The sequence below is a fragment of the Hibiscus syriacus genome, unplaced genomic scaffold (assembly GCF_006381635.1).
Source record: "Hibiscus syriacus cultivar Baekdansim isolate YM2019G1 unplaced genomic scaffold, ASM638163v2 tig00111027_pilon, whole genome shotgun sequence".
NCBI classification, from domain to species: Eukaryota; Viridiplantae; Streptophyta; class Magnoliopsida; order Malvales; family Malvaceae; genus Hibiscus; species Hibiscus syriacus.
The window spans coordinates 163253-187082 of NW_024062960.1; the positions used below are offsets into that span (position 1 = coordinate 163253).

At 37.2% G+C, this 23830-nt stretch overlaps 1 protein-coding gene across 1 annotated transcript in view; it reads left to right on the forward strand.

Moving 5' to 3' along the window:
- Window positions 1-22556, forward strand: part of LOC120150794 (UDP-glucose:glycoprotein glucosyltransferase-like) — a 30597-nt gene extending 8041 nt beyond the window's left edge. Inside the window, 26 exon segments of the mRNA XM_039163419.1 lie at window positions 404-492; window positions 603-765; window positions 1132-1266; window positions 1354-1459; window positions 1552-1646; window positions 1750-1862; window positions 1979-2189; window positions 2394-2462; window positions 2610-2752; window positions 3077-3178; window positions 10863-11010; window positions 18837-18893; window positions 18970-19100; window positions 19252-19340; window positions 19436-19657; window positions 19660-19683; window positions 19686-19783; window positions 19875-19967; window positions 20541-20605; window positions 21029-21131; window positions 21244-21402; window positions 21503-21643; window positions 21793-21836; window positions 21919-22033; window positions 22126-22278; window positions 22360-22556. Of these exon segments, the coding sequence (XP_039019350.1) occupies window positions 404-492; window positions 603-765; window positions 1132-1266; window positions 1354-1459; window positions 1552-1646; window positions 1750-1862; window positions 1979-2189; window positions 2394-2462; window positions 2610-2752; window positions 3077-3178; window positions 10863-11010; window positions 18837-18893; window positions 18970-19100; window positions 19252-19340; window positions 19436-19657; window positions 19660-19683; window positions 19686-19783; window positions 19875-19967; window positions 20541-20605; window positions 21029-21131; window positions 21244-21402; window positions 21503-21643; window positions 21793-21836; window positions 21919-22033; window positions 22126-22278; window positions 22360-22539 (3048 nt within the window). The 3' untranslated portion in view covers window positions 22540-22556.
- Window positions 22557-23830: the final 1274 nt, after the last annotated feature.

Sequence of the window (23830 nt, forward strand, 5' to 3'; positions counted from 1 at the left end):
TTGGCAGATAACAAGTATTTGACATAATAATTTTATGTTGTTACTCTTATTGTTAGTTTTATCATCTCTACAAAATGCCATGTTATGCCTTGGAATAGGAAATAACTGGTTTCTATACTTAGTAGGAATAAACCATCCTGTAAGTGGGGAAGAATTCATGAAAGTTGGGGGAGGTTGGGAGAGTGAGGGGAACACTGAAACCTTCTCTATTCCAGGATGAGATTTCTAGCTTTTCTGCCAGGAAGGAGAACTTCAAAACCATGGATGATTTTGAGAACTATAATGGTTGCATGACACTCCTTGCATGATCCGTTTATTCCTGTGGCTGAGCCTTCTGTATTACTATTTATTAACATGGTGAATTTTAACAGTTTTAACTAAAATTTTTACATACTTGTAATAGATAAATAGAATACAAACAGAATCTGCCGGCTCTACAGATGAGGCTCTTGAAATGCACCATATTGAAGAAGCATTCGTGGAAACATTATTGTAAGTTTTGAAGTATTATGTTACCTTATGCTACTTACGCATGCTGGTCGTGTGTTCGTAATCTTCAGATATTTAGATTTTCTTTGTAAATCAATGTGCTGTTTCTGTAGGCCTAAAGTTAAATCTCCACCACAAGAAATACTGTTAAAGCTGGAAAAGGAACAGGCTTACAAGGAATTGTCTCAAGAGAGCTCCTTGTTTGTTTTTAAGCTGGGTATCAGCAAGCTGCAGTGCTGCCTCCTGATGAATGGTCTTGTCTTTGATTCTAGTGAGGTACCTATGTTCCTCATTACTCAGTGGCAACATCTCTTTCCTAACTTGCAGGGTGTTGACTATTTAGTGTGTGCCTTTATGTGTTTGAATTCATTACCTTTTTGGAAAAACTCTTAATTGGAACCTATGTTTAATGAATCTGTTTTACCAGGCTGTAGCTTTTTCCCTCTTAAATGTGGTTTTCCTCGTGGAAAATTATAATGGCATGCTAGTTTCTTTTGCATTTAGATTTTGAAGAATACTTCTAAGTCTCAAGTTCCTTCAATGATTTACTATATGCAGTACTTAATCGTCTGTTAGTATACTCTTTTTTCATTTTTTGGTTCCTTTTTTTTTCAATTATTGACTTTTGTGTTTATTTTGCAGGAAGCTCTTATAAATGCCATGAATGATGAGCTTCCCAGAATCCAAGAACAAGTTTACTATGGTCAAATAAACTCTAACACTGACGTGCTGGACAAATTCCTATCTGAAAATGGCATCAGTCGCTATAATCCCCAGGTAAAGTGCTGGTTAGATATTTTTTCAACATGCCAGCAATCTTTTACTATGATATGTTTGTCATAATTTGATCTTGGTTGGATGTAGATTATTGTCGGTGGAAATGTCAAACCAAGGTTTGTATCTCTAGCTTCATCAATCCTTGGAGGGGAATCTGTGCTGAATGAACTTAATTACTTACATTCTCCTGAAAGTAAGCAGACACTATGTTAGTTATTAATTCCATTTTACTATTTTCTCTAGGTATTTGCATTCTAACATGTTTAATGACTTGATCAATGTCAGCTGTAGATGATGTGAAGCCTGTAACTCATCTTCTTGCTCTTGATGTCACATCAAAAAAAGGAATAAAGTTTCTTCGTGAAGGAATCCGTTATCTGGTATTCTTTATCATGACTCCTGTTTGATTATTCTTCTCTTATGGTGTTATTGTTGTCATCACTATCATTATGTATGGCCTACTAATTCTTGAACTATTTCCAGATTCGAGGGTCCAAAAATGCTCGTGTTGGTGTTCTATTTACTGCAAGTCAGGATGCTGATTTGTCTGGCATTCTGCTTGTGAAGACCTTTGAGATCACTGCAGCCTCATATAGGTTTTCTGAGTCTAAATGTTTTTATAGGCATTTGTTTCATGATATTGAATCTTGTAAATATGCTTTAGACTGTCAACTCTGATCTGATATTACTTGCATTATTGCTGCTTTTGCAGTCATAAGAAGAAGGCATTGGAGTTTCTAGACCAAGTATGCTCATTTTATGAGCATAATTACATTCTTAGATCTCCTGCTGCAGCTGAAAGCTTTCAAGCATTTGTTACTAAGGTCTATGAACTTGCTGAGGCAAATGAACTGTCATCTAAGGCATATAAATCCTCTCTATCTGAAGCTTCCAATCTGAATTTGCGAAAACATCTGAATAAGGTAATATTAGTTGAGTTTTTTTTCCTTTTATAGGATGTTCAAGCTCTCAATGGATGCTTTTATTTTCCGGTTTGACATATTTTAATTCTGTTCCAATCTGAGTTTCTCTTGTAAGGGTTGTTAGTGGTGTACTCTGGATCAATGTTGATTTTTATTTCTGATTCTCGTATTGACATTAATATGTTATGTTGCAATTTTATCCAGGTGGCACAATTTTTATATAGGCAATTCGGGATAGCATCTGGTGTTAATGCAGTCATTACCAATGGAAGGGTTTGTCTTCTCTCTTAAATGTGTCATAAATCTATAGGATTATTGTTTGACTGATTCCTTGTTTGCTGTTCCAACTGCCAATGTTTGTTTTTTTAGATGCTTATGAAACTGATATAATTATAACGTTTTTATTTTTCTATTTGACAGGTTACTTCTCTTGATGCTGGTGTATTTCTGGGCGATGATCTGCGTCTTCTGGAGTCACTTGAGTTTAAGCATAGAATAAAACACATTGCAGAGATTATTGAGGAAGTTAATTGGCATGGAATTGACCCTGACATGCTAACAAGGTTCTGCTCTTTCTAGCGAGTTATCTTCTTCATGTAATCTACATGCTAACATTGTTCAATGCAGTATAAATTGGGTACACACATATAGGTATTTGGGAAATTTTTTTAATCAAGATTACTATGTATATTTCCCTTTGCATGTGTTTTTCTTGTCTCGATAACTTGCACCAGCCACTTATTGTGCTGATTTAGATACTTCTGATTGGCAACCTGATTTTCGTTATTTATGGCAGATATAAATATATAATACTGTGATGTACTTTTCAACATTTCGTCTTTTGGGTTAGACATACTGAGCTGTACTGATTTTATTCATGATTTCAGTAAATATGTTAGTGATATTATTATGTTCGTGACATCTTCAATGGCTACGAAGGAGCGAAGTAGTGAAAGTGCACGCTTTGAAATTTTGAATGCACAATATAGGTAGGTACTTCTAAAGTATTTTGTTGCCTATGAGGTTCTTTTCTTTTCCTTTTATTCTTTGCAGAATTGTGTTTTTCTCAAAATCATGTTGCATTTCATGTCTTCTGATTTTCCTTTTGAAAGTTATCTATTTTCCTATATCATTTAATCATGTAGTTCCTTTTGATAAATCTCCATGGTTGTATGCTATATGACTGTGTTGGGGGGGTGGATTTACAAAAGAAGAGCATGGTGGCCATAACATTTCTTCGGAAGTTTCATCTATAGTTCCCGACTCAATTCCATGATTATTTGTTTTTCCTTACAATCTCTAGTCTACCACATTCTTAGATTTAGCATGCATTTATTTCTATGTGGAATTACTCTTTATCTGTCAACCGAATTGAATTGTGATCAACCCAATCGGTTTTGAGGAAAGACATGCAGGACAAAAGTTATCAAGAAAAAGGACAGTGTAGCTTACATTACCTCCTCACCATGCATTTCATCCTCTTTTAACAATGAGTTTATTCCTTTTAGTCCTTACATAATGTTTTGATGTATTCTGATTTGAATCACTTTGAGCTTGTGCATGAAAAATGATCATATTTCCATTATGTTTCGATACAAAAATATCTTCTTATGTAACTGTATAATAAGATTTAATTTTTTTTGATAGGAATGGTAGGCCTCGTTAAAAACCCCCTTCATGATTAATGGATCACAATTTGCTCCTTAATCAGCGGAAGGAGGAAAAGAGTGCCTATAAAATTCATTAATAACCGCAAGTTACATAAAACTTAAAAACAACCATACAACTCCCTTTACGAGAAACCAACCCAAAGCCTAAAAGATAACCTAATAAAACCAAAACAGTGAATCTAGCCAATACCATCCTTTGCTAAACTATCAGCCTCAACATTGGCTGTCCTAGCAACCCATCTAATAATACCATTCAAACCTCTAAACTTATCAGCAATGTCTGTCACTAAATCAATGTAGACATAGGGACAACGCTCTTTGTTCTTGACCCAATCCACTGCTAATTTACTGTCAGATTCAACGATTAAACGTTCCTTAAAACGTTGCTTAATCGAAGCAAAATAGGATAAGCCCTTCTTAATTGCCATAATCTCTATCAAAATAGGACCTGGACCAGCAGCCTCTTGGAAAGAACCCACCACCGAGCCATCCTCAACTCTAAGAATACCCCCAACACCACTTTTCCTCCAATCTGCAGTCACTGCCGCATCCACATTCAACTTTATAAATCCCTTTGGAGGATGAGACCAAGACACAATTTTGATAATAGGAGAGCTTGAATAAGAGCAACAATCCCCAAGTGATGGATCACTAATGAGAGAGTCCTTAGGAATAGATACATCCTTGAAGTTAGCTAAGAACCAAGCAGCCAACCTACTTCTTGCCATAAAAAATAGATCAATCTAATCTAACCTCCCCCCATCGAACGCAATGTCATTCCTACACTTCCAAATTGCCCATAGCACCACTCCCGGAATGAAGGACCAAATTTTAGAATTAGGTACCAATTCTTCCCAAGCAAACAAAAAAACTTTGAGCATTTTCTTGAAAAGCTTGAACAAACTCCCCAAAAACTCAAAAATTTATTCCATAAGGACCACGCCACCACGCAAGTAAAAAATAAGTGTGTTGAGGATTCATCCGCCTTGTTGCATAAAGGGAAAACAACGTCAACAGTAGCTGGAACTCCTCTCTTCAGTAACTCTAGTTTAACTGGCAATCTCTGAAGCACCACTTGCCACATAAATACCTCCACTTTCGGTGGCACCAATCCCCTCCAAACGTACTTCATCCAAAAAGAGTCTGTTGTACTGGCAGGACAACATGACTTCATACTCGAATTGACAGTATATACTCCTTCCCCATTCCCTCTCCAGACCAACCCATCTAAAAACTCATGTGAAAGAGTGATATGGTGAATTAAAGCCATTAAATCAGAGAACTGATCCAGTTTCCATTCACTCAAATTCCTTCTCAATTGAACATGCCAAGACCAACCTGAAGACCGATACTCCCCAAACTCATTAAGCTTCCCATACTTGTTAACCGAAAGAACAAACATTCTCGGGAAAACCAAATTTAAAGGGGAATCATGCGCCCAACAATCGTACCAAAATCTGATGCTCCCTCCATCCCCCACTCGAACATTAAACATACTTCTGAACTTAGCTCCAAACTGATCCTGTTTGAAGTGATTATGAAATACCGATTTCCAAATCCAAGAAGCATGTGCAGGTAGATTCTCGTTAAACATCAGTAAATTAGGATCCAAATTATATTTACAGCAGATAACCTTCTTCCACATTGTCTCCCTATCATTAGCAAACCTCCAAGACCATTTCCCTAGGAGAGCTCTATTCATATAACTAATATCCAAAGCACCAAGACCACCAACAGTTTTTCCAGCGCACACCGTCGACCAATTAACCCAGTGAATTTTTTTGGCCTTAACCCCTCCTCCCCATAGAAATCTGGCCATGATGGAATTGAGCTTAGCAATCACCGAAGAAGGAATCTTAAACAGGGACATGAAATATGTAGGTAAGGAGCACAAAACTGCCTTCAATAAATCAACCTCCCTGCCATTGACAGAGTCTTAGCCTTCCAACCTGCTAACTTCTTATAAAACTTTTGAACTACCGGATCCCACAACAATAGTGAATTCCTCTTAGCACCAAGAGGCAACCCCAAATATTCCGCAGGAAAATGTCCTACCGAACAACCAATAGCATTAGCCCACTGAAGAACCTCTTCCTCATTAATATTAATACCAAATAATTTGCTCTAAGAAAGATTCAATTTCAGGCCTGACATAACTTCGAAAACACGTAGAATCCTCTTAACATTAATAACATGTGTCTTCGAAGCATTGCAGAAAATGATCAGATCATCTGCGAATTGCAAATGAGATAGGTTAACTGAAACCTCATCATTACCAACAACCAGGCCACAAAACAGACCCGAAGATACTGCTTTAAGGAGCAGCAGATTAAGCAGTTCTCCAATGAAATTAAACAACAACGGGGACATGGAACAGCCCTGTCTAAGACCTTTAGCCATAGGAAATTCAGCAGTAGGAACACCGTTAACTAAAACTGACACCGAAGCAGTTGTTACACACTTCCGAATCTAGTTACACCACTTAGAATCGAACCCCATTTTAGTCATAACTTTAAAGAGAATGTCCCAATCTACCGTATCATAAGCCTTCTTGAAGTCCACCTTAAAGAAAACCCTTCAAACCTTTCTTCCTCCACAAATCAATTCCTTCATTAGCAATAAAAGAACAGTCCAGAATGTCTCCCAGGTATAAAAGCAAATTGTGACTCACTGATAATATCATTAATGCAACATCTCAACCTTCTCGAAAGGCACTTAGAAAGAATCTTGTACGTCCCACCTACTAGTGAAATAGGCCTGAACTCATCTAAACCCCCAATATTAGAATCCTTTGGGATGAGAGATATGAAAGAATGATTTATGCCATGTTCCCAATCCTTCCCCAAAAAGAAATTGTGAAAAAACTTCATAATATCACCTTTCAAATAAGACCAGAATTTTTTAAAAAATCCCATATTCAACCCATCGGGCCCTGGAGCTTTATTATTATCACACGAGTTGATGGTTTCCAAAATCTCATCTTCCGTAAACTCTTTTTCTAACATAAAATTTTGCTCCAGAGAAATTCGTGAAAAATTCAACTTAAAATCCTCCACTTCCAAAGTTGAAACACTGTTATAGGCTTTAAAGAAATGCTCTCTGACACTAGACTTGATAATGACTCGATCTTTGATAATTACACCATCAACATTAATTGCGTTCAGAGAATTCATCCTCCTCCTAATTGAAGCGCATGTGTGAAAAAATTTAGAATTTCGGTCTCCATCTTTAACCCACTTCTCTCTAGAATTCTGGAACCAAATTTGCTCCTCGATTCTGTAAAGTTTCCATAGATCATTTCTTAACAGCCTCAACTCTGACGCATTGACAACAGCATTGGAAGACTGATTTTGTTGTATCCTCTTTTCTAGCTGGTGAATTTTGTCTTCAAGAACAGAAATATCCACACGTGGAAACTGTTTCTTATCCCCAGACCATCTCTTAATGGCAGTCTTTGTATTCCTAAGTATACTCAAAATTCCAGCTCTTTTATTAACTTTTTTGAATTCCTTAAAAGACTCAACAATCTTCTCCTCAAAACCATCCTCAGTCATCAAATAGCTAAACAACCTAAAAGGTCTCTTACCCCAATTATCTTCCCCACTCTCAAGAACAATTGCATTATGATCAGAGATAGATTTAGGCAGTAAAAACAGGTTGATACCAGAGAATTCTACTGAGAAACTAACACTCATCAGAAACCTGTCGAGTTTTACAACAGTAGGCAAATCCCTATTGCTGCTCCAGGTAAAATTCCCCCCAATAAGAGGCAAATCAATAAGCCTCGTTTGCTGAATAAAAAGACTAAAGATTTCCATAGAATTTCTGTTGTGAGCTCTGCCTTCTCATCTTCTGTTAAATAGGCGTTGAAATCCCCTCCCACACAAAAAGGGATACTATACCCGTTTAAAAACAGTCCCAATTCTTCAAAAAAACCCACCATTCTCTTCCTCCACAGATGGACCATAAACGTTTATGAAGCCACACCTAAAATTGTTGGATTTGAACTTCCCTAAAACAGCAATGAACCTCCTGTGAATATGCTAATCTTCTACCTCAAAAATACAATCATCCCAACAACTTAAAATACCACCAGAAGAACCTTCTGCAGGTGACTCAACAAACCCCTGCAACCTATTCAAACCACTTCTCCTTAAAAAAGATCTTGGTAAATTCTTGAGTTTTGTTTCTTGAAGAAAAAGAAAAGTAGGATTTTTCTCAAAAACTAGTTTTTGCACAGCTCTTTGCTTCTCTCTTCTACCCAACTCCCTAACGTTCCAAGACAAAATAATAAGCTTTGGCATGATACTGAAGATAAGTAGTGCCTAAACTCCAAGGAAAAACACACGAACTCAAGGAGCCCCACTCATACCTTTCTCCAAATCTATAATCTTTTGTAGAAAAGCTTTATTCCCTTTCTTGAAAGATATTCCCAATATCTTGCTAATTTCCCATGTAGCAATAGCTTCCTCCACCAGCAAAGGAAAAGCTGAAGAGGATAATGTAGAAACACTAGCATGATCCATAGCATCCCTAATGAGGGATCTTTTAAATCTCTTGTTAATTGTCCTCGCCCTAGAACCGTCATCGCCCTTACTGAAAACCCAGCTGCCTCTGAAACTTCAGAAAGACACCCTCTAGAAATTAAAGCCCTACCCAACTCATCATTGAACACCCCTCGAGATACCTCCTTCCCTTCCCGCACATTCTTCCAATCCTGCACATTATGATTCCAAATCTTTCTACCTTTCGACCTACTATAAAATATCTTGGGACTTCTGATTAGTTTCCTACCAACCGGAGCAGTCTTCATGGATAACGAGCTTGCAGAACCTGCTTGAGAACTAGCTCTTGAACTTAACAACGTTAAACCTACAGCAGGCCCCACTCCATCTTCAATACCTACTGGATTCTTGATATTATCTGGAGAAGAAATAGGACCTCTCATTGAAATTGGACCATTATCATGATCCGAACCACTCAACCGAAGTGTACCTAGGCCTTTCTGAAGCCTAAACTCCTTGTCAACTTTATCAAGCTCATAGGAAACCCCCTCATACTCTTCCCACTATCCTTCCCTACAGAAGAGCCTCCCGACTTTTCATGCTGAGTGGAGACAACTCTCTAGGTTTCTGTGAATTTACTATGATGGGAGTCATGGACCCATTCCTGTACCCTATTATGGGTTTCTGACAATCCCTGACATCCCACGTGGCCTCCTTGCTTCACCTGAACATCCTCTAGGCTCCAATCGGAAGAGCTCTCCGCCTATGTCTCCTCTGGATCATCCTCTTCAACCAATTCAGACAACTCAGGAAAGAAAACGTCACCACCTTCAACCTTTATTTTAACTAGAAATTTCCTCCCATACGTAGTAATGGTAGTATGATCAGGAATGTCAAAAGGACTGACGACCCTAAGGAGCATTTGCGCCACTCTGCAGTCCACTTTTTGAGCAGTTTCATCTTTGATCTTTACTAGCTTACCCCACTTGGATACCAACCTAGTAAAGAAAGAAACCGACCAGCAGTTTAAAGGAACTCCTATCATGGAGATCGAGCAAAAAGCTAAGGGAATGCTATCCTCATCCAACACAGGCTCCAAACTATCAAACCAGAAAGACAGATCTTCCCATTTTCTTTCCATCGCTGACTTCATCTCCTCCACGGATTGGAACACAACCAAGCAAGCATTCTTAGCAAATCCCCACCTTACAACCTTTACATTAAAGCCCTCATTCCTTAACGCTTTCTGCACAGTTTGAACTTCAAAAATCTCTTTGCAAATACCAGTAAGGGACGATCTCAACCAGACCCTTTCCTCCATCGGAATAAAAACATCCCTAGTGTTTTTCATCTCCTTCGTATTTAAGAGATTACCCTCTTGCACAACCTCAGCCTCTTTATATACCCCAACAACCGCATCTTTATAGGACCTTCCATCATGAAACCTATTCATCGACTCCATCTTCCTTACCCTTCCAACTGGAGGAGACAATCTTCCAACCTTTCCCCCTCTAATACCAACACTAGCTGCTCCCTCAATCCCCCATCAGTCTGCCTCCTAAACCCAGATAGTTTCTCATATTTAGCTACAGTCACTGAAATTCTCCTCCCATCAATCATGACGTTGTTCATTTTTCCACTGCATTACACAGATCTTCCTTGCTTTCGAAATGGACAAACGCGAACGTATTAACCTTATACTTCGGTCTATTATTGATAAGAGGAATGAACACCTTAATGACTTTACCATAATAACTAAAACGAACCCATAAATCACTGCGGCGCACTCGCCTGCTAAGATTATCAACGAAGGCTGACCAAGTAACTCCTCCATAAACCTCTCTAAAATTATCGACAGAAAACTTGCTCTTGAAAGACTCACTCACTCTCTCTCTCTCTAACCATCCCCTCTCTGTTTTATTTCTAAAACTTGAAAGGATGTTGAGATTTAATAAGATTTAATTTTTAACTTCTTAACTTTTTGAAACCCTCATCTTATGTTCTTAAAGCTACATCTTGCATACTACTTTTGTTGATATGTTTAAATTTCAGTTATCCCGTTAAACTCCATATATGTTGATTATTGCGCATTTACTGAAAAAATAGAGAAAAGAGGAAAGAGTTTACTGGAAGAGAGTTGTTTTTCTCTGCTATTCCTTTGTTATTCGAATAAACAAATAAATCAGACCTATTAAAATAGGCTGAGTTGCTTACAACATTAGAATCTTACTAGGATTTACAACATTAGAGTCCTACTAGGTGTTTACTTTCTTATCTAAACAGATAACTATCTTACCTTCTACTTAAATAAATATAAAATACAAGTTTAATACAAAGTAAAATACTAAATACAAAGTACATGGTTATATCCTACAATTACCCATGTTTGTTGCTGATTTAATTGTGTCTGTTTCGCTCTGTGATTTTGCTGCTCAATTCTTTGACTTGCCTTCAAATGTCTAACTCATACCCTTTTTTCTTTTTGAAATGTTATGCAGTGCTGTTGTTCTTAAAAATGAGAATTCTAGCATTCATATCGATGCAGTTGTTGATCCCCTAAGTCCATCAGGACAAAAACTATCATCACTTCTTCGTGTGCTGGCTAAGTATGTCCATCCAAGCATGCGCATTTTACTAAATCCCATGGTGAGTTAATGTTTTTAATCTTTGTTATTTATTATTATTATTTTGCTATCTTGTGTTCTTGAATAGAAATATTATTCTAGAAGGGCACATAAAAACAAAAGCATTCCTTTTAAACTGTATTGTACTAACTCTGGTGAGTCAATATTTGCATTATTGGTTATGTTTGTGGTGCTTGTGAATAGAGTCTAATTGGGTGTTGACCAAATTAAAATCTTAAATTTAGTGATTGTGTTGATTGACTTTTAGGCTAAATTAAAATCTGAAATTCATATTGGTGATTATGTTGGCCGGCTTTTAAGCTAAATTAGGGTGTAACTAGCTTGAAATTAGGAATATGATTATTTCCCTAGATAGTTTTTTCAATTCTTGTATTAGTACGCATTCATAGTTCAAAGGTAATACACACAAATGAGGAGAATTCTCTTATGATTTTCATCCTTCTCTCAAATTAGCATCAGGGGATGGAGCCTAAGGATAAATAGCATAGGACCTTTGGCTCAGTTCGTGTAGAGGATGGGGAAAGGTCATTTCATGACATAACTATTGAAAAGAATAATAAGGAATAGAAGCAAAGAGTTCTGAGTGTATTTCCCAAGGGTAAATTATGTACCATGATTAATTTCATTGTCGTGAGAATCTTCTGACAATATCAGTAAACGTCACTCGATTGGGTATATAAATATTACCTTGAAATTTTCAGTCTGTATGATGAGGTCACTGCATGCTTTGATTAAGTTTTTAATTAAAGCATGCTAAGATACGATATTGAGAGAGAGTATGAGAGAGAGTGTTAGAGAGAGAGTGAGAGAGAGTCGTAAAGGTCATCAGTCCTCCGATAAGGAATGGACGACGTTCGTAGATAATCTTAGTAAGAGAGTCTCTAGGAGAGCAGTAAGGGAACTTTTCCAACAACAGGGTAGTGTTCTGAGGGTTTACATACCGAGTGTTTCTAACAAACCAAACTATAAAAACCATACTTTTGCGTTTGTTCAGTCTGAAAAGGAGGAAGGCTTGAAGAAGGCGATTATGAATGTTAATGGAACAATGATTGATGGGAAGAGATTGTCTGTAGGGGCTGCAAAATACCAGAGTTATCGGTCTAGGACTGTTGATTCTAGTAAATCCAAAGCGAAAGATGTGGCAGGTTGTTCTAGGGAAACTGGCTGTTAAGACACAACTTATTAAAAGAGGAATTCAAGGAATCGAAGATGTGTTATGTCCTCTTTGCAAGATGGAGGATGAGTCTCCCTCGCATTTGTTTTTCTCTTGTTCGATGGTGTGGGCTATTTGGAACAGATTTATGAATTTTTGGAGGATTAAGACTGCCTTTCATGCCAATGCTAAAAGTTTTCTTCTAGCTTGGGATGCTTTGAAGTCTAACTCTCTAATATGGTCTTTTATTCCAGGGGTTATTATTTTGACTACTTGGAAAATCAGGAATCTTATTGTGTTTGAAGGGGGGAAGTTAGATATGGCAGAATTCTTCTTCTTAGCAAGATTTAGGCTTGCGTCTTGGTTCCTTGCTAAGAATAAAGAGGTTTCTATTCATATGGACTCTCTTATTTCAGATTCTTCTCTAGGGGACTCTTGTTCTCTCCATTCTAATCAGATTGTTTCTATTTTCCCTTGGTCTCCTCCTCCTATGGGTTTTGTTAAACTTAATGTCGATGCTGCTACTACAAGAGATTGGAAGAAAAGTGGGTTAGGAGGAGTTTTGAAGGATTCCTCAGGATTTATTTTAGGCTCTTTCTAGGATTTTGTTGGTCCGGGGCCTCTGACATTTATGGAGCTAAAAGCTATTCAAAAGGGTTTGTTATTCTACACTTGTTTTCGAGAGCGGATCAAGGAGCGTTTGATTATTGAACGTGACAGCAAGGTGGCAGTGGATTGGGTTAGGGAGGTTGAATTATGTCCGGATGTTTATGCTTATATTATTAAAGACATTGTTCATAGACTTAATGTATTTGAAGGTGTTATTAGATAGGTTAATAGGACAACCAATCTAGAGGCTGATGCCTTAGCTAAAGAAGGAATAGGCTGAATTTGTGTTGTTTCTGGTTGTTTAGGATTAATTTCTATTCCTAGGTTTCTATTTGAGGTTCTCTAGGTTGTACCTTATGTAATTTCTTTTTTTGAATAAAATCCTAAGGCGCTCTTTTCCTCCTTCCGCTGATTAAGGAGCTTCACTACAAGCTCCATTAATCATGAAGGGGGTTTTTAACGAGGCCTGAACTCCTTGTCAAAAAAAGAAGAAAAGTACAACAAGGGAGAAGAATGGAAAAGAAGAGAGGCAACAGAGTCTTTTTCTCGCCTGAGGGATGAAAGGACATATAAGGAAGCCCTAGTCTCTAATGGAAGGCTGGAGGATGAACCACTGATAAATCAAAATAGAAGGAGGCGTATGAGAATGGACTCCCGGAAAAAAAACGTGTTGGAGATGTACATTCCTTCATACGAATCAAATTGGGCTAAAAGATCCTTAACAGGGATTATTAAACCTCTTTTTGACTTGGATCTAGTTCAAAAGGGTCTGGCTAGTGATGGGATCACGGTTAAGATAGCAAGATGGGGATATGCTAGGAACTCGTGCATTATAACATTTGGTTCAGTTGAAGAATTAGAGGAGCTGTGGTTGAAGAAAAAGGAGGAGATAAACTTTTGGTTTGAATGGCTTGAACCTCTTTTGAATGAGGAAGGTATTCCTTTGGCCTTCTGTTCGGTTGAATTGGTTGGAGTTCCATTGTTATGCTGCAATGTCTCCTTTATGGAAAAACTTGCTGCAAGGTGGGGGATTTTAGTGTGCATTCAAGAATCGACAATAAAGAAAGAGGACATATCGGTAGCAAGGGTGCTGTTGAGGGTGGCGAGCCCCTTTGACATACCGGAAACAATAACGCTTAGGTTATACGGGAGAGCTTTCAATGTTAGGACAACCTTGGGGTCAGTTTTTAGAAAACATGATGTTTTTACAGAATTATCTTTAGAGGTGGTTGCCGACGGTGTGTACAGTGATGTTGCTACATCAAAGGAGGAGGAGGAAGAAGATCGGGTTAAAGGGTTAGGTGGCAAATCTGGTATGTCAGATGATGACTTTAGGTGTAGGGTGGACACGTGGTTGGAAGGGGATGGAGCGGCTGGTCTGTCTGCTAGCTGTGTGGGACAATTATTTCGGCACAATAGAGAAAGTAAAAAAATTACTACCACCTGTGTGGGACAACAATTAATTCGGCATGACAGAGAAAGTCAACTATATACAGAAGGGCTGGTAGATACATTAGATTATGAGGTAAAAAATTCAAAAAATGATTGTGCGGGTCTTGGGTTAAGGAGTGAGGAGGATCCGGGTCTTTCAGCCCAATCAGATGACAATTGGGAATCTCTTTCCCCAATTAAAAAAATATCTATTGCCGGGTCTGCTTTTAATTTTAAGTTGGCAGGTTCTGAAAATCAATGTAAGCTTCGATTAATCTCTCAAAAAATTGCTGGAAGAGGTCCTAAAGCAGTGGAATCATGTGAAGAAAAAAACGAAGTCCAAACAGAATTTTCTGCGTTGGAAAAAGGAACAACATGGCTTAATGAGGGAAATTATGAAGGTAATTCGGTAGGTTATCATAAAAGGAATTCGTCCAGTCGTTTATCAATTAAGAGTGCATCTGATGGTAGAAAGTAGAAAATGAGTTATTCTAGAGTTTACAGCAGGTCCAGAGAAAGAAGAGTATGGGTCAGATTGAGTCCTGAAGCAGTTCAGAATCAATCACAGTCTTCTCCGGTACAAGACAAGGAGTTAAGAGGTTTTCAAATGATTCAAAAATCCTTTACAGCAGATTCGGATGAAGGGCAACAAATGGTTAACAATGGGTTTGCCAATTCTCAAAATAATTCGGTGATTCTTTTTCAGCACAGTTTGAGGGCAGATTGTGTAGTTTCAGGGTTTGGAAAAAGTAACAAAAGGAGAAGAACATTGATTAGTGAAGCACTTGATTTGGTTAGCAATTCTAGGGAAGTATCTCAGATGCTGGGAATCTCTTTCAAGGAAGAGAAAAAGGCTTTTATTGACAAAATTGTTAACCTGGAGGAAGGACTGGGGGTAGCTACGGAAGGATGATTGCTAGAAAATGTGGTTTTCTAGATTCTAGTTTGTTCGGAGTGTGGTGTTAAATTTTTGTTTGTCTAAATTAAGTATTATTTCATGGAATATAAGAGGCTTAGGGAGAAGAGAGAAGTCCAGAGCAGTGGCAAGGCTTGTTAACAAGATCAAATCGACAATACTTTTCTTACAAGAAACTAAGTTAGACCAATGCCTTTTGACGATTAGAAGAAAGATAGGGGGAAATTTACTGAAGGGATTGATTTCTTCTCCATCACAAGGATCTGCGGGTGGGCTCTTCTGCTTGTGGAATGAGAACTTGTTTCAAGTAACAGGACATTAAATAAACAGTAGATTTATTGTATTATTTGGGAACTTTTAAGGAGGTAGAAGTGGAATGTGCTTTACTAAATGTTTATGGCCATTCAACAGAAGCTGACAAAGAAGATTTTTTAAGGGAGTTGCTGGATTTTGTAACTGGTGTGAATTTTCCAGTTTGCATTGGGGGTGATTTTAACACATATCTACAACCACAGGAAAAGTTAGGGAAAACTCAAAATTGGCACACCATTGATCTCTTTCGGTCCTTTGTACAACAAGCTGAGCTCATTGACCTTCCGTTGTCGGGAGGAACTTACACATGGTACATTAACAGAGTTTATCCAACATGGGTTAGACTGGATAGGTTTCTAGTTTCAGGCAGTTTCCTGAAAAGTTTTCCTAATATCCTGCAGCGCCTTCTTCCAAAATCACTTTTAGATCATAATACGATTGTGTTGGAGGATAGTAGTTTAAACTGGGGCCTAAGCCGTTTCGGTTTTTTAATTATCTTTTAGAGGAAGAAGGTTTTGATGAGGTGGTGGAATCTCACTTGGCAGATTCGAAGAAGAAGAATTATCGAGGAGGAATTTTCACTACATTGCAGGGTACCAAAAAGATGATCAGAAACTGGTCTGGCGGATTTCATCTTCGGTTGGCAGATTCAATTTCAGAGTTGGAAGGTAAAATTAATGCTTTGGAGATTAAGACACAAGGAGGAAATCTACTTGTGTGGGAGTGGAATCAGTTGATACAATACAAAAAGGATCTTTGGAGACTGATGAGGATTGAAGAGAACATTTGGTTTCAGAAGTCGAGAGCGAGATGGATCAAAGATGGAGACAAAAAACACGAGATTTTTTCACCTTAATGCACTGAACAGGAATAAAGTAAACACTATTTACTCCCTGAAATTCGAAGGGAAAGAAATCTCGAATCCTGAGGAGATTAAATCAAGTGTATACAAATATTTCAAGGATGCTTAAACTGCCAAATCAAAGCTGGAAGTAAAGCTGATGAATTTTGTTTTTGCAAAGTTGTCAGCCTCTCAAAGTGCTGCTCTTGAAGAGATTTTTTCAGAACAAGAAGTGTGGGAAGCAATCTCATCCTCCGATAGTGCAAAAGCCCCTGGCCCGGATGGTTTTACCATGGGTTTTTTACAAGAAATACTGGTCGAGCCTAAAAGAGCAGATTATGAAGTTTTTTCTTGACTTCTATAAAGGAAGGAAGTGGAGTCATGGGGTTAATCATTCTTTTATTACATTGATTCCAAAGAGAAGTAATCCAGAGAGTTTAGAAGACTATAGACAGATTAGTCTTGTAGGTAGTCTTTATAAAATTCTCTCAAAAGTTCTTTCTAAGAGATTACAATCTTGTGTGAAAGATGTTATTAGTCCTTCCCAATTCGCTTTTTTCCCGGGAAAGCTGTTGTTGGATTGTGCTTGCATGGCTAATGAAGGCATTGATTATTGGAGGAAAAAAGGGCTAAAAGGGGTGGTATTCAAGGTGGACTTTCGTAGAGCTTATGACTCTGTCGAATGGCTAATCCTCCTTAGATTAATGGCAGAGATGGATTTCGGTGAAAGATGGTGTTCATGGATTTCATACCGTTTATCTTTAGCTTCGATCTCCGTTTTAATAAATGGCTCCCCGACAGAAGAGTTTCCTATGGCTAAAGGACTAAGACAAGGTTGTAGTCTTTCTCCTCTTTTGTTTAATGTTGTTGGTGAATTGCTCCACTTGATGTTATCTAAAGCAGTTGAATTGGGTCTTTTTCAAGGGTTTTCTATTGGATTCTTGGATATGGAGAGGAATCGTCAATAACTTCATGAAGGATGACTCAGTGGGAGCTTGTCTTAGATCTCACGCGAAGTTTCATGTTGGTAATGGTAAATCTATTCTTTTTTTGGAATGATATTTGGGCAGGGGACTCTCCTTTGAAAATTCAATTTCCTAGGATTTATGCTCTTTCGACAAATCAATGGGGTTATGTGGCTGATTTTGTTAGTTTCGGTTCAAAAGAATGGGAGTGGAATATACAAATGAGGAGAAACTTATGTGATTGTGAAGTGACACAGTGGGTGGATTTAATGATAAAGGTGAGCAACTTTAGATTATCTGATTCAGTTGATGATTTTTTAATATGGAATGGGAGGGGTGATAGGTTGTTCTCGGTTAAAGATTGTAGGAAGTCTATCTCTTTGCTTCCGGAGGATAATTTTTTGTGGCAAAATTGGGTATGGTTGGGTTTAGTTCCTCCAAGAGTTGAGACATTCCTTTGGCAACTTTCTCATCAGAAATTAGCAGTTAGATTTGAGTTGAAGGGGGGTTCCCTTGGGAGAAGATAGTCTGTGTCCGTTTTGTAATCAGATGGAGGAAACAGTCCAGCATCTTTTCATCTCTTGTTCTATTTCGTGGGAGCTTTGGAACAAAATAATCAGCTTTTGGAATATTTCATTAGTTGTGCCTTGTGATCCCCCATCCCTTCTTAGTTCATGGACTGATTTGAGGGGTAATTTGCATATATGGAAGTTTATTCCAGGGCTGTTTTTTTGGTCAATATGGAAGTTAAGGAATGACATTGTTTTTGATAGAGGAAAACTGGACAGAATCTCGCTTTTTTTCATTGTCAGATTCAGAATAGCGAAATGGTTTCTAGCCAAATATCCTCTTGTAAATATTCAGCCTGATTTATTGATAGCAGATCCTTCACTGGCAGACAAACATTTTGTTTCTAAAGTACGGCCTACGCCTTCGCTTTGTTGGAGTCCCCCTCCAGTTGATTTCTTTAAGATGAATGTTGATGGGGCTGTTAATGGTAATGAAATGGTAGGAGGTATAGGGGGTATTCTAAGAGATTGGAAACTCTCTACTCTCCTGTCTTTTTCAGAAAATGTTGGTGCTTGCCCTCCCCCTCTAGCAGAATTGAAAGCTATCAAAAAAGGCTTAGAGGTATTTATATCTTCAGAATGGTGTTCGAAGGGTAGGTTGATTGTTGAATCAGATTGTAAGTCGGCAGTGGAATGGATTAAATCTTTTCAGCTCCTAATTTCTTTAAAAACCTTGTAAAAGACATTGCGTCTATTGTTTCAAATAATGATTTTATTCTGAGATTGATACCTAGGGTTAGTAATTGTGAGGCTGATAAGCTAGCAAAGGAGGGGATTGGGTGATTGTGAGATTATATGTAATTTTAGAGAACAATTGATATTCTGAGATTGATAACTCTTTTCCTCCTTCCGCTAGTTGGTCTTTTCCTTAGGGAATTGGACTACTATGAGGGAGGTTTTTAATGAGGCCTCTTCTATCAAAAAAATATTAAAGCATGCTGCTTGATCACTTTTCTTTCATTTTTTCCTTGCTTGAAGTCATTTAATTACTATTTTTAGGAAAATATTATAAGCAATTACTTTTGTTGCAGAGTTCCCTTGTCGATCTTCCATTGAAGAACTATTACAGATATGTGATCCCAACCATGGTATGCATCTCACTTTAGAAACGAATCAAATTTGAGAACTCAAGAGTGGTTTCTTAGCAGTGTTAGTACCTTGCAGGAAGATTTTAGCAGTACTGATTACACAGTAAATGGACCAAAAGCCTATTTTGCAAATATGCCATTGTCCAAAACACTTACCATGAACCTGGATGTTCCTGAGCCATGGCTTGTTGAGCCCGTCAATGCTGTGTATGCTTCTTCCTAATTATTAACGTCATGATTTCTTTCTTTGTCTATTGCCTTCCTATTTATTCCTTATAAAATGTTGAAGGATTGCTACATTAAGTACCTTACTGCATTGACTAATCTCTCTCTCTCTGTGTGGATATAAATACCTTAGTCATGACCTGGACAATATTTTGCTTGAGAACCTGGGTGACACAAGGACATTGCAAGCAGTTTTTGAACTTGAAGCTCTGGTTCTGACTGGTGAGTTTGTTTTTGTTTGGTAATAATGTAAAATTTATGAGCGTAACTGTAATAGTGAGGTACCCTGCATTTTCTGACTTTTTCGTGTAATTTAGGTCATTGTTCCGAGAAGGATCGTGACCCTCCCAGAGGTCTTCAACTAATTCTTGGAACAAAGAATACTCCTCATTTGGTTGATACTATTGTGATGGCCAACTTGGGTTATTGGCAGATGAAAGTATCTCCTGGAGTTTGGTACCTGCAACTTGCTCCAGGCAGAAGTTCTGAGTTGTATCTTTTCAGAGATGGTAGCAATAATGGAAATCAAGAGAAATCTTCGTCAAACAAATTACTATAGATGATTTGAGGGTAAAGTTGTTCGTCTTGAAGTAGTGAAGAAGAAGGGAAAAGAGCAAGAAAAATTGCTTATTTCATCTGATGATGACAGCCGTTCAAAAGAAAAGGTGAGCTTTTTCTTTTTTGTTTGGAATGTAATTTGCAATCTTCATTTGTGTGCTCATGAATGATTGAGGAATCTTTTTGGATGCCTAGCAGGGACATAATGGCTGGAATTCAAACATTCTCAAATGGGCTTCTGGTTTTATTGGTAGCAGCGAGAAATCAAAAAAGAGTCATGACAGTTTGGTGGTGAGCTTCTCTCTCCCCAGCATAAATCTATGTTCATTTCGTGCTGTATAATACTTCACCATAATTTAGGATTAATTGTTGCAAGAAATGGATATAAATATGAACCTGTGAGAAGGTATCAGAATAAGAAGAAAGATGATATAAGAAAAGGAAATAATTTTTTGCCTTTAAACCATGGTCAAAATAAGTCGACAGTTGTAGTTGTCTGCGTAGTTTTGTTTTCTGCTGATATTAATTTCTGGGTGCAGCTGTGGTACGGACCTCATTATCTTGTTCTCACCTTAGCACTTGCAACCCCAAATCAAACCATCACTTAGGTATAATAATATGATAAGCAGATCAAAACTGTAAATTTAGTAGTAGTATGTAAATATGTTTATCATCATCACCATTCAGAACCCCCATTACAGTTGAAAGATGAGCGGCTCTCAGTTTTATTTTCTAAGATATTTCATCCTTCGTTCTCCTCATTGTGTGATTCAGTTGCTGGCACATATGTGTGTGCTTTGTTGTTTGGTATTTATATTTAATTTCATCCTCAAAGTGCTGGAATCACTTATTCATGTTCCACAGGATCATGGGAAGGGTGGTCGACGTGGAAAAACAATCAACATTTTTTCAATTGCTTCAGGGCATTTGTAAGTGTTCAAGTCCATGCTATTGGTTTGTAGAGTTCTCAGCATTTACATGTTTATATGAATAGATACTTTTAAAACGATCATATTGTGTAATTCACTTACCAATTTTCTGCTTTTGTATTAGTTCATATATTGATCTATGGCCGTTTGTTTTCTCAGGCTTAACTTCTTTATTTCTCCTCCAGATTGTAGTTTCAATATGCCACACTTTTATTAAAACTCACTTTTGTCGTCTCGTTTTTTTTCTCTTTTCTAGCTTTAACCAATTATCGTCACAATGAAGTTGAGGAAATTATTGTTTAGTAAATGCTATTGTTTGCAAAAAAAATTGATGATCTGCCTATGAAATGACAAACAGTTTTGGTACATTCACTTTACTAATTCTCAATCATTTTTTAACTCCACTTTGATTGGTTTTTGCAGATATGAACGCTTCCTTAAAATTATGATTTTAAGTGTATTGAAGAATACCAATCGTCCGGTGAAATTCTGGTTTATAAAGAACTACTTGTCTCCTCAGTTCAAGGTTGTATATTACATTTTGGCATTCTTTCCATCTTTGTCTAGCACTCCTTTCCTCCTGTTCATGTATCATCCGAAAAGTATGTTTAATGCTTATATACTTTTGTGTTATGCAGGATGTGATTCCGCATATGTCTCAGGAATATGGCTTTGACTATGAACTAATCACCTACAAATGGCCTACATGGCTGCATAAGCAGACAGAAAAGCAGCGAATTATCTGGGCATACAAGATTTTGTTCCTTGATGTTATCTTTCCCATTTCATTGGAGAAGGTTTTTTCCCCTCCTTTTTTCCTTTTTCCGGTTCTTTTTAGACATATGCTCTCTTCTATAGCATTTGTTGCCAATTTCATGGATGAAAATGGACGTGCAGGTTATATTTGTTGACGCCGATCAAGTTGTGAGGGCGGATATAGGAGAGCTCTATGACATGGATATAAAGGGAAGACCTCTTGCATATACTCCTTTTTGCGATAACAATAAGGACATGGATGGATATCGGTTTTGGAGACAAGTAATGTGCTACCACACCTGTCCCTGCACTAACTGCAAAATCGACTTTTTCCTTGCTTTCTGTTTCATCTCTTTTAAAACCTGGAAACAATAACTATAATACAACTGTTTATTCAAATTTCGCCCTCCTTATTCCTCTTCTGGGTACAGGGATTCTGGAGAGAGCATTTGCGGGGCAGACCATATCATATTAGGTTCGTGATTACTGTCAAATTGTATAACAGAAATTTCTTTCCTTCTTAACATGACATAGACTTAAATATCGAGCTTCTACAGCGCACTGTATGTGGTCGACTTGGTGAAGTTCCGCGAGACAGCAGCTGGTGATAATTTGAGAGTCTTCTACGAAAGTCTTAGCAAAGATCCAAACAGTCTAGCCAATCTGGATCAGGCAAGTTGAATTCACTACATCATCACCAACTGTTCTCGATTATCATACGATGATCACTTGAGATATTAAAATAACCGATCGTTATATTTCAGGATCTTCCAAACTATGCTCAGCATACAGTACCAATCTTCTCATTACCACAAGAATGGTTGTGGTGTGAATCATGGTGCGGTAATGCCACAAAATCCAAGGCTAAAACCATCGATCTTTGCAACAATCCGATGACTAAAGAACCAAAACTTCAGGTAATCCGAAATCGTACATTATTCTATATCAATACGCCATTGATTCCTATTATCTTCATACCACTTTATCTTCATGCTCAGGGTGCTAGAAGAATAGTTTCTGAGTGGACAGATCTTGATTTTGAGGCTAGAAAATTCACTGCCAAAATATTAGGTGATGAAATGGAAAATCCCGACCCCCCACCATCACCACCACCATCATCCGAAACTTCGTCTAACGACCGATCATCGGAGGATCGAGAATCAAAGGCGGAGTTGTGAAACATTTGGATTAGAAAAAGAGTACTATATGGTAGAAACTCCTTCCAATCATTAATAAGTTGAGAATTTTTAATGCCAATTATTATATATGTAGACTGATAGGACGAAAAGTAGTTTTTTTTTTCCTTCCAAAAGTAAAGATTATTCTCCAATTTTGTTCTTTCGCGGCGGGGGGGGGGGGGGGGGGCGGGGGGCGGGGGGAACACTTAATAAAGGGAAAATGACTATTGCGATAGCTAAAGTATAATTCTTTTGTAGGAAGATAATTAATGTTTGGTTTGCTCAGTTGTTACTGTTATCTTAAAATTTAAGAGAATGTGAGTTCAAACATATCTAAAACGTGTTATTTTTCAATTTAAGAGTATGTGAATATGGTATATTATTATCTTGGATTAAATCGGGAATTTTTCACCCTAAATTTGTTTTATTTTAAAAAAAACTCGATATGATTTGAATCTAATTTTATATAAAAAAAATACCCTATAAGGTTAGATTGGAACTCGTTCATTCGAATTTCATGTGAATCCCTAATTTTATTTGGATTTAAATATATATTTAATCTATTAATTTGTCTACTTCAACAAACGTGACATTTAGCGAGAAAATAGTTGGGTGCCTAAGGTACAATGAAATGAGATATTAGATTTCTTAAAGATCATAAATTTAATTGTTATAAATGAAATAAATTTAATTGTTATAAATGAAGTAAATTTAATTGTTATAAATGAAATAAATTATGTTAGAAAAATTGTTTTTATAATAAATTTTCAATACATGATATTAAATAATCAATTAATAGATTGCATACCAATAATTAAACCCAAAAAAGATTATTAAATTGAGAGGAATAAACAAATTCAGAAGCTAACCGAATATTTAATCCTTTTAACAAATACACCGAGTTAAAAAGTAACACCGATCTACTAGAAATTAGAAGAGGAGAAGAAAAGAGCCAGCTCATGTAAAAGGAAGATAATGGAGTAATAATAAATGGTAAGGGTAAAAACATCAAAGGTCACCTTTTGTTTTTAATCCGTTTCATTTTGGTCATAAACTTTTCAAAAAAAAAATCATGTTTCAATCACTTATGTTTTGATTTGTTACATCTTACTATTAATTTTGAAAAAATTATCTCGTTCTCTGTTTCTTTAAGAGAGAGGTAAAAAGTGAATAAAAGTGGAGAGCAAGGAGGAAAGGAAATAATGGTTTAGTGTCAAAAATTTAAAAAACCGATAATAAAGTGATTGAAATATAATATTTTTAAATTAATAACTAAAGTAAGAGTGAATGA